The 11,259-nt window shown below is 37.9% G+C and overlaps 2 protein-coding genes across 2 annotated transcripts; one reads left to right on the plus strand and one right to left on the minus strand.

Moving 5' to 3' along the window:
* Positions 1–456: 456 nt before the first annotated feature.
* LOC135627775 (chaperone protein dnaJ A6-like) lies at positions 457–7,282 on the minus strand. Its single transcript, XM_065134045.1, has 8 exons — positions 7,137–7,282; positions 6,715–6,911; positions 6,366–6,552; positions 6,144–6,282; positions 2,024–2,157; positions 1,637–1,779; positions 1,123–1,321; positions 457–1,003 (listed from the first exon to the last, which is right to left on the minus strand). Exons 2-8 carry the CDS (start codon positions 6,862–6,864, stop codon positions 684–686), a joined length of 1,272 nt encoding a protein of 423 aa, XP_064990117.1. The 5' UTR covers positions 6,865–6,911; positions 7,137–7,282; the 3' UTR covers positions 457–683.
* Positions 7,283–7,883: 601 nt separating this feature from the next.
* On the plus strand, positions 7,884–9,658 carry LOC135626298 (uncharacterized). The gene is made up of 3 exons (XM_065131505.1): positions 7,884–8,602; positions 8,688–8,877; positions 9,494–9,658. Exons 1-3 carry the CDS (start codon positions 7,884–7,886, stop codon positions 9,656–9,658), a joined length of 1,074 nt encoding a protein of 357 aa, XP_064987577.1.
* Positions 9,659–11,259: the final 1,601 nt, after the last annotated feature.

Below are 11,259 nucleotides of genomic sequence, written 5' to 3' on the forward strand. Positions count from 1 at the left end.
AGTGTTTAGTTGAGTTTAGATGCTTTGCAATCACTAATGTCAAACATAGTCAATTTACTGCTTACAAAGGGGTCATTGGATAGATACGCATCACCATAGAATGTATGTATCTCATGTTTTGAGTCATGTACGATGTTAACAAGTCCATCACTAGTATCAATGCTTGTTCTCATCATTATTTGAGTATAAATAAACGATTAGTTCAATGAACCAATCAATTCAAAGAGCATAGCGAAGAGATTATTAATGACATAAATTGCCGGAGATTGAAGAAAGAATCGAAATATCTTACCAGGGAGAAACTGAGAAAGGAGCATGTTGGGCACATAAGCCACATCTCAGAAGCTGTCTGTCCAATACTTATGCAGGCCTCGATGCTGAGATAAAAAAAAGAGATGAAGCGAAGCAAATAAAAATAATGAAAAAAAAAGATAAACTCAATTCCTAGAACTGTCATACTACAGAATAGGGATTTAGTCACATATTATTTTATATCCAAACTTGGACAACTATATCAGTAATTGAACAACCTGTCAATTCAAGCATTATGCAACAGAACACAATTTAATATTGTTGACACATCCCTGCTACAGGTGAAATTTATCTCTGAACAGAACACCAAGGCTATTAAGCTATTGAAGTATAGAATGCAGCAGGGGCAGGCATATTGCTATTAGAGAAATTTATTGTTGGGCACATTGTACACGTGGAGCGGCATCTTCATCTTCATCATAGGCTTCCTGCTGCCGCTGCAGGCGCTGTCGCCTCATCTCCTCTTCGATGTTAACATCATACATGGTAGTCTCCTCGCACTCGTCTAATTCCATGTTTGAGATGTGGTTGCTTGGCCTTGGTGGCAGAAATTTCTCCAGAGAGCGACATTGATCAGGAGAAAACACTCCTGTCTCAGGAAATTCAACATTGAACTGGATATAAAGGCGACCCTTCATGAATGGCCTCCCATGATGAGGCATTCCTTCGTCATCAATTGCTTTATGTTGACCTAATTGGAGAGAGAAAATGAAACTTTAGACCACAGAACGAAGTGATAGACTGCCTTAAGACAGCTGAAAAAGAATTAGCAAGAGGAAATTATAATCAACATAAATAGAAGATGTGTACCGGGCTTGATGACTTCGCCTGGACTTGACTTGATAAGTAACTGTCTGCCATCAAGATGGGTCAGAACAAACTGAAACCCGCAAAGTGCCTCTGTCAGACTAAGTGTCCGATCCACATAGAGGTCATCATACTTCCTTTTGAATTTTGGATGCTCCTTATGTTGTAGGACAAAAATTATATCTCCTGTCACTGTATCCGGCTGCCAAAGAAAAAGGCAGGCATTGAATACAGAAGCATCAATGTAATGTTTATGTTAGGAACAACTTGGATATTCAGATATTAGTCTTAACACAACTCCCCACAAGCACAAATGCAACAGTGCCAAGAAGGATAATCAGAATGTAATACCAGAGACACTGTAATGCATTTTTATTTTACATTGCCTGGCAAAAAACATACATGTAGATGGGAGAACGCACACAAGCATGGAATTTTTTAAGGAAACAACCTAAATCGACAAGAAGTTCAAAGCTAAACAAAGTAAATTACTAGAGGCACATGATTTTTTTCTTACAGCTTCATCAGCTTCTCCTGCAAATACAATCTTCTGACCATGTTGCATTCCCTTCTCAACATGAACCTCCAAGACCTTCTTTTCCTGCACAACTTTGTTCCCTTTACAATGTGGGCATTTGTCCTTATCGCTGATGACCTCACCTAAAAATTATTTACAATATACTCAGAACAAAAACAAATGCTTATGGTAGAGCATATTTGTCCATGGGTATATACATACATACATACATACATACATACATATATATATATATATGTAATTATGTATATGTATAGGTATATGTATATATATATATATACATATATATATATATATATATATATACATACATATATATATATATATACATACATATATAGAATGAGAGAGAAAATTCTATAGCACCTGAGCCTCTGCATTCAGGGCAAACATGCTGCATCTGCTGGATCATGCCTAGTCCAATTTGTCTAGTTACAGTCCTCATTCCTGTACCTTGACATCCATAACATCTCCCTGAAGCTCCACTCTTTGAACCTTTTCTGAAATAATCAACAAGCTTACAGATGAACTAAACAAAAGACAAAAATAGATTCATGGAAAACACAAAACAAAATGCATCTCATTCTTCTAGGTAATATAATGATCATATTTGGGAATAAACTGATTCCATAGAATTTAAAATCTTGAATGGTCCCAATATATATGCTAAGACATATGAATAAAATATGCATTGCTGCTTCCCACCAAGAAGAAGCAAATAAAAGAAAGATCAGACCAAAGTGAAGTTACACTCCACATGTACTCGACATAGTTCTACCTAATCATTCACACCCATCTCCATATTGTCTGAATGAACAACTGTTAATTTCTAAAGCATTATATCACAACATTATTGGAAATAAACATGATTAATATTACCACTGGTATGTTAGAATCTTTTTGAGAAACTCGACGCCAGATCAAATCAGATCCAGTAAATGCCTATTCATGTTTGTACAATATTTGGAAAATTACGCCATTGATTCAAGATGAGCATCAGTAGCAGTCACACTTAAGTTAAGGGCTAAAGCTATCAACACTCAAGTTAGCTGGGTATAGTCAGATACATTATGTAATTCTTAGGATCACCTGAACCCAAAGTGGGTTGGCTGATCTGATCCGGGATTAGCTATAGAGATTCTATAAAATCGCTCAAAGTGATAGGGATAGCTGATTTTTTTTCAATCTAAAGTGATCTGTGATCTGCTGGGAAGAAAAGAAGGAAAAGAAGATGCGAAGAAAATTAGGAAGAGTAAAAGATGAGACTTGCAGTACAAACTACAAAGAGAATAAAGTTGTCATTAATTGATCCTGAAAATTCATCCAGGTCAGTAAAGAGGTTGAGAAGGCAGTAGCGAGGTCATGAACAGGTTACATAGTCTGTTCCTATCCTGTGAAAGGTCAGGTTGTGTAGAGAAGGACACACAAGTCAAGGAGAGGTTCACCACTCTATCCTGTGAAAGGAGGGGAGGAACTTCTTGAGGAAACCATCTTCTATTCATAAGAAAAAAGGAGAGAAGTGGCTATATCACAAGGCATGAAAAAAAACGAAAGGACAAAAAAACTAGTGTTCACAATTCATTTCATGCTGATAACTCAATGGAGAAGATCCTAGATTTAAGGAACTGACATAAACCCCTATTTCTGATGCACAAATTTTGTGGTACATAACATTGACATATAAACCTCTATTCATGTGTAAATGAAAAATTCTTGGATGACTTCTAAATCCAAATTTGATAACTTAGACCAACTTGCAACCAGCAAAATTGCCATGACCACAACTATAAATGCTTTCTTTCTCATCCGTACTTTTGTGAAAGAGTTGTAAATCAGTGCTCTTAGATGATTTCAGATTTTTGGGAGCTTTAAGCCATTATGATTTGCGTATGTATGGTTGGTGCAGGTACAATGCCAAATCTAAGTCCTATTTTGGTTTCATCTGTATAACAAGACATTGTTGCATTCAGGGTTTCAATTCCAAAATTGTCTTCTCTGCTTGAAAGGGTCTTCTATACATTATACACAGTCCTCCCCTCAGTTTTAATACCCTTCAGTTTTTATTTGCAATGAAGGATGGACATAATGAATGTTGTTTTCTTCTCTCAGTTGTAATATGCTACTGATTTGTGTAAGTTTCATGATCAATGACATGACACCAACTCATAACTGTAGTTCAAGATCTCTCACAAAATGCATCTCTCTTCCATTGACTATCCTTTTATCTTACCTTCTGGTCGTCACTTTTCATATTTCTTTTTATTTAACTTCACTATGGAATCCAATTCTATGCTCCAAGTATTTCTGTCACTAACCTAGTTATTACCACTTAGCTCTTACTTGTCATTTATATTTAGATATGTCATACAAGATTTTCCCAACACATTCTATGTTTCATCAATTATGTGGAAACTTCAAAGATCAATAGTATCTTCAAAATTAAGCATCAAAATCCATTTCAGTCCTTTGAATCCTGATACCTGGATTGTGCAGTACCTTCCCAATCTTAGTTGACCAGAAGATCAATCTTCATTTCAGCTTCAAGAATTTTTCATATCTTAAATAACAAAATCTTGTTGTGCAAGATCAAACAGTTTTCTTAGGAGTAATTCCATTTAAAAATGCCAAACTGAGTCACTGTTGCCATGTTTATAAGAGGTCAAGATGAGATCAATACTTAAAGTCAAAAGAAAGATAACAGCAACAATCCAATATGACCAACAAATTGCATTAAAAATTCCACTACAACAGAGCCGTTGAACCCATGGTTAAACATTTAAGCACAACAACCAAGTTCAAAAAACCCACTCATTGACCACTTCAATTTAGCACAACACTATAAAAAGCAAAAGTGGGGCGGTTGTAATCTCCATGCAATATCCTAGTCAAATGCCACAATACATTTCTAAGCAGAGCCATTAACTTGGCAACAAGGAATCCTAGATGCCGTTGGCAAATCACAAAAATCCATAAATACTTGCAAATATCACTAACATATGAGTTATAAAATATATAAGAACACAAAGAGCTTTTTTTTTTCCCCTCCTAATGTGCAAAATAACAAGGTGTTCAACTGTTTGACTGTTGAACTTTTCAAGAACATTTTTTTGATATCCTTGCTCCTTGCAAGATAAAAAGATCAACAAAAGAAGACTGTTTTCTGACTTGAATCACACCAAAATTATGTGAAGCATATGTTGAATTACACCACGGATAAAATCATGGATCACAAAATTCTCAATTACAGATCAGATTATGAAAAAGAAAGAAAGAAGTTTCAGGACAGGATGACTAGACAAATTAAAAAGACACACGGAATAACCAAAAGACACATGTATAGTCCGGTGTTTTTTAGGAGAAACAGCCTCAATTCATGAACATAACTTTAGCTAGAAGATGGTTTACTTGCTGATATAGGTACATGCATTAACAAGTATAATATAACTTCCCTTTACAACCAAAATCTTTAAAAAATATTGTTCAATTCTTTAAGAAAGGCAAGATGCTACCCATTTATAGCTTCAAGTGCCAAAATTTACCTTAATTTTCAAAATCTAACAAGAAGATTGATTGCATGCCTTACAGGCCACATAATAACAAATGTCTTGTTCTCAATGATCATAATTGAGTTAGATGATTGCTTGAGGGATTATATCATCAATAACATGGAAATAGATATTGTGATGCTAAATAATCTTGGTCCTAGAACTTCATTGAGGACATGTAATCTTTGCCGATTATTGTATTTTGTTCAAATTTCAAAGTTTCCAGAGCAGTGAAGCATCAAGGTTCTTGAAGCTTGGACAAAGCACTGATGATAGCACATGCCTTAGTTAACAAAGGCACACAACGTAAAACAAATCCATAGAGTAACTGGAGAAGCTTGTCAGGATTCCATGGTAAGTAATTTGTTATGTAGGCATCAACCTCTCTGTTACTCTTGTTAGATTCTCTTTCTTTGAATTTTCCTTTTTCTTTTCCCCTAAGCCCAACTCTGAAGCCAGCAAAATGTTATAACATAATCCAAATACTTGGTCTTCATTTCCTTTTCAGTGAAGGGTGATCTCCCCAAAATAACAAAACTTTTTCCTCTTAGGCATTTGGCTTTCTGGAAAGGTTAGACACTTAACAGGCACATCAATGAAGCTAGTGAGCTTCAAGTGAGCTCGTATACTTTTTAGATGATGAACATGCATTGATTTTGCTAAAACTTAACAATACTCATTGCTACTCCAGCAAAATTAAAAATATGAACCACATAGATTCAGAGAATGAGTATGATGTACAACTAAGAAGCATGAACACATTGGCCGGTCGATAGTTAGTATAAAGGTGAAGCAATTACATTGGCTAAATCAATAGCACTTAATACTAATATCAAGCTTTGAATAAAAAAGCAAACACAATTGGCAGTTGATTTCCCATTAAACTAATAAGCATCACGGACAGTTCTCAGACAAAATATGACAAAATTGCCGATGCATACCCTTTGCACTTTTGGCATAAGGCATTTCTTGACAGTGAAAGCTTTTTCGATGTCCCATTGTACAGGTCTTCCAAAGACACCTTTAAGGAATGAACTACATCTTCACCTCGTTTTTGCCTACGACCTCTTGAACTGCCACCTTCAGGCCAAATACATCTAATAAATTTATCATCCATAAATCACATAGCAAAGTAAAAGGAGTTGCAAAAAAAATTTCCTCACCACCAAAACTGCCACCACCGAAACTGCTACCACCGAAGAACTGCTCAAATATTTCAAATGGATTGTGGAAACTTCCACCACCGCCTCCTCCTATTCCCTCTTTAAGTGCATCTTCCCCATATTTATCATAAATTTCTCTCTTTTCAGGATCACTAAGAACTTCGTATGCTTGAGCCAATTCCTTAAACTGATCCAATGCATTAATAACGAGATATTAAGTACGAGAGAACAAGAAGGCATATTAAGCAAAAAACTACGAATGGTCTCTTGAAAACACCAACAGTACTACCGTGAACAGAAACAGAAGACAAAAGAATCACTTAAGAGATTTTGATAAAAAAAGGCTCACCTTCTCAGGATCTCCACCCTTATCCGGGTGGTTCCTTATGGCGGCCTTCCTATAGGCTTTCTTCAGCTCATCCTGGCTTGCGCTCTTGGGAACCCCAAGAATCTCGTAGTACTTGGTGTTGTCGCTCTTCCTCTGGGCACGCGCAAACATGATTGCCGATCTCTAGAAGCCTCTCGCTCTCAAACTCCTCAGTTTCCCTAACAAAGCACAAGCGCCGGGCGAATCAAGAAAATAATCTTACAAAACGAACCACGAACCCATTTTCCTCCCAAATGACCACAAATAACACAAATCTTTACAGGAACCAGAACCTCTCATACAGATCCCGGAACAAAACTGACTTCGAACCACATAAATTAGAGTGAAGACAGGAAATCGAAGTTGAAAGTTACTTGGAATCAGATCGGAAACGAAACCCTTACCTGATGCAGATGGGGGAACCGATCGGAGGCGGTGGAGGACGGGCGGGGGAGAATTCACTACAAAGCGATATCGAGGAGAGAGAGAGAAGGGGGGCGTCTCGTCCGCTTCGATCCTTTTAGGTAGCCGCCTCACTCGGTGGGGCTCACTGGTCCACGAGATCTGGACCGTCCATCACACTGATCCTGCCGTGGATGCTACCCCGATGAAGGAATCGTCCGCCGGCCCGTGGTATTTGACCGACTTGCGCTTGTGGGCCACACCCGAATTGGCACAAGAAAGTAGGCCCCAGCTGGGCTTGGGCCCACAAATTAAGTTGGAAGGTCGAGTCTTCGTCATGTATGGCTCAATCAAAATCACATCCAACAGATTTAGTCGTATGATGATATATCCGATTTATTTATCTCAATATGAAGATATTTATTAATATTCAATAGAAAAAGAAGACTAATCATTTGAGGTGACGTGTTATTGGCGAGGGAAAACCAGATTTGAATGTTGACTTCATTTTACAGGCTTTGTCGGCATATGTTGACTCGGAAACATCCCCTCCAACCTGCGGAAGCAACGCATCTGAGCACAGTAATTTCACTGCCATGCTCGAATCGCCTCCTAAGCTTCACTGACATCCTATAAAAACCAAGGCTCTACGCTCACCATGAAGCCCATAACCTTAACCTTTTCCTTCTCTTTCTCTCTCGCTCTCGCTCTCGCTCGCTGGCTTGCTTGGCCACCTTCGTTCGACAGCCATGGCGGGATCGAATTGTGATCCTGTTATACTCAGGAAGCTCTTCCACTCGGAGGAAATAGATTTCTACTGCCGACTCGTTCGACAGTTGGACCAGAACCCGGAGCGCATGAAACAGGTGATTGCACTGTGGTTATGGTTTGAATCCATCGGCCACCATGAATTCATCCATCGAGTGTCGTCCCTTAAAGGCGACGACGTCATCCTCGGCTTCGTGAGCGAGGCCGAGGCCTGCCTCGACCGCCTCATGGGCCACCATGTGCAGACGAGGGGCGACGAGCTGCCGCTGACCAGTTCCCTCATGGCGAAGAAGATGGACCTTCGGTTCTTCGAGTCCCACCGCGATGAGGCCATCGAAGGCGTCATGTACATCTTCCACAGCGTCTGCCAGATCATATTCAACGATGAGCCCATGGAGAGGGCGGCGGAGAATGCCAACCACCCCAACGACCACTGCCGGCACACCAGCGGGGTGCACGATATCAGGTCACCGATGAGGGAGAGACGCAGCCAAGAAGGCGGAGCCTCGACCTCGGCCATGGCCATGATCCCACCGCAGTTTTCCACTGTCCCCTCGCCGCTGCGCGACATGCTGAACCCGATGGCCAGGCCGTGGACGCCGGAGATCGTCCGGTCGTCGGATGACCAGCGATCCTTGTTCATCACCTTCTCCATGGGGCAACACATCTCCAGGGAGGAAATCAAGCAGTACTTCAACGCGTAAGTCGAGATCCAGCGATGGCTTCTATGCACGAACACTTTGTTGCATCCGGAATCTGACATGAACAGGTCTGCTTGGTGGCAGGCGATACGGGCCTTGTGTCGAGGTGGTGTTAACAGAGAGGACGCCGCCGGGGCACCAGCCGATGTTCGGGCGGTTGATCTTCACGGATGCTTCCATGGTAGCTAGGGTTCTGAACGGGCTGCCAACAGCCAAGTTCATCATCAACGGCAAGCATCTGTGGGCGAGGATGTACGCGCCTTTCCAGACTAGGGTTTGAAGGTAAGGGTGACTAATGCTTCCAAATGAAAGAAGCAAGTTTAGACTAGCTTTAATTGCATGTATATGTATGCATAAAGTCTATAATTATGTTATATTTGAAATACGAAAATAACTTATATGTCAAGATTGAAATCAAGTGTATAGATCTAATTATTACAATACGTACCTTTTGATGTCATCTATTCAGAAATCTTGTTTGATCTGCTAAGCACCGTCTGTGATCTAAGATTGTTGCAGTCACCATCACGGTTTGTAAGAACCTAATTAGTTATTATATTCGAATGAAACCCAATTAATTATTATATTATATATCTTATTCAATTATAAAAGGATCATAACATCTAACACACTAACATACGACCGTGGATGCAAGCGCATATTAATATACTTGAGCTACACTAGTGTGAGTGATGATGGATCCTTGTAAAGTTCATCTTTATATTTGATTAATAAATATTTATATTAATGCCTACTTGTCGTAGTTTAAGTCTCTCCTATAACACTTAGCTTAACATTTGATTAGTTTCTCAAATGTATTAATTAATTTCATAATAAATGATGAGATTCAATACTTTTGAGTCTTTAGTGATGACCTTGTTGTTATGCAGAGGGTAGAGGCATTGAGGTTGGTGAAGAAGTTGAAGAGGATGCCAAGGGAAGGAGGCACCAGAGGAGAAGTTGGAGAGGTCGGAGTGACGATCGACATCATGGATTGCAAGAGCCTTACCTCTAAGATCATATTTATGAAATCTATCATCGATCCTATAGTTTGAAAAATATTTTATGTAGTTTGCTCATTTCTCTCTCTCTCTCTCTCTCTCTCTCTCTATCGATGTTGGAGGCTTTTATCTCCATGGCTTTGACTTTCTTTGGATTGATGTTGATTCGCCTTTGATCCATGTGAACTCTTTTAATAGTGTTGACAGTCTTCTCACTATTGAATAGATGGGTGTTGGTTGTTTGACTTTTTTACTAATATATCATCTATATAAGCTTTCATATTTCGTTCAATTTGATCTCTTGAATATTTTATTAATTATTTCTTGATAAGTTGTCCTAAAATTTTTTAGTCTAAATGGCATAACCTCATTATCTTTGAATGTCATTTTGATCTAATTATATCTTAAAAATATATCCACAAATATCAAAAAATTATAGTCAATAGTGATATTAATTAATTGGTTAATTACCTATCCTTTTGACAAATTAATTAAAGAAAAATGTTCGTGAGCTGATTAAGATAATAAACTTTGCCAATGAAATTAACAATTAAGAAATGATTGACTTCTTCTAAAAGATTTGATTGTCAATTTGGGGAAATTGTCTTGACTTTGGTTGAACTTGATGGTAGTTAGGGTTGATGTTGAGATGATGTTAAGTCATAATTCGATCGATGTTAGGCATACCACTTAGGTACTAGGCAAAAATTTTTAAGTTATATTATAGCTTACTTTTCTTATTATCAAGTTAGGTGGCTCTTTTCTTGATGGTTTGATTAAGTTGAGTTAGTCGAGTAGCACTTCAATTAATGGCTCTCCCATTTTAAGAAACGAGAAATTCTTAAGACAAATTCTTCTAGGAGTTAAACTATTAGACCAATAGAGTTGTCTTCTTAATAAGCAACACAAATGTCAAGTAATATTGTCTCGACTCTCATGGATTACTTTTGATTTTATTATTTCTCTAATAGTATGAGAACTTTATTGTAGTATATTGACATCCTAGTGCATAGTTGATTAACGGTCAATCGCCTGATGATAATATTATAAAGGGATGTGATATCCAATATAAAAAGTAACATATAGGTTCATCGTATCAAAGGGCATGACCAAACCATAAAACATGATAGAGGATATCAGTCGTAAATCTGTATGACTCAAATAAATCTTCTAGAAGGAAGGCATTATAGTAGAGGAGATCAAGATAACACATTAAGAATTTGGACCGAGACTACTAATGTATCATTGTGATTAGTATATATGTTTGGTCTCCTCCTCCTTTTTCTTATTTTGCATCCCCTAATACTCTATATCTCTTAGTTGATATTTCTCTAACATAAGATTTATGAATGATTCTACTATTCTCTTATACAATCAAATATTATGAGTACATCTTAGATGCACATGAAATCCTCCAATAATTGAGTTACCGAATAACCCAGTCTAATTAACTTATCGATCTATTGCTTTTAATCAATAATAATTCATTTTATCTCTTAGGTTAAAGAAGAATGTTATATTTAATTTTTATGAAGACCAATTCTCTCCTTAGTTCAATAGATGCTGAAGGAAAATCTTTTCTCAACGATTCATAAAATTATATCAAGTGGTAGTCATCTTCCTATTTGTTCTTCTAAATTTTAATTTATGATAGT

Source organism: Musa acuminata, chromosome BXJ2-11 (assembly GCF_036884655.1).
Source record: "Musa acuminata AAA Group cultivar baxijiao chromosome BXJ2-11, Cavendish_Baxijiao_AAA, whole genome shotgun sequence".
Classification (NCBI taxonomy): domain Eukaryota; kingdom Viridiplantae; phylum Streptophyta; class Magnoliopsida; order Zingiberales; family Musaceae; genus Musa; species Musa acuminata.

Excerpts from the sequence above, each read along its gene's own strand:
- LOC135627775 (XM_065134045.1), bottom strand. The coding sequence starts at position 6,864 with ATGTTTGCGCGTGCCCAGAGGAAGAGCGACAACACCAAGTACTACGAG. Across the intron at positions 2,158-6,143 it reads TTATGCCAAAAGTGCAAAGG|AAAAGGTTCAAAGAGTGGAG; the intron begins GTATGCATCGGC and ends TGATTATTTCAG. Across the intron at positions 1,780-2,023 it reads CCCTGAATGCAGAGGCTCAG|GTGAGGTCATCAGCGATAAG; the intron begins GTGCTATAGAAT and ends AATAATTTTTAG.
- LOC135626298 (XM_065131505.1), top strand. The coding sequence starts at position 7,884 with ATGGCGGGATCGAATTGTGATCCTGTTATACTCAGGAAGCTCTTCCAC. Across the intron at positions 8,603-8,687 it reads ATCAAGCAGTACTTCAACGC|GCGATACGGGCCTTGTGTCG; the intron begins GTAAGTCGAGAT and ends GCTTGGTGGCAG. Across the intron at positions 8,878-9,493 it reads ACGCGCCTTTCCAGACTAGG|AGGGTAGAGGCATTGAGGTT; the intron begins GTTTGAAGGTAA and ends GTTGTTATGCAG.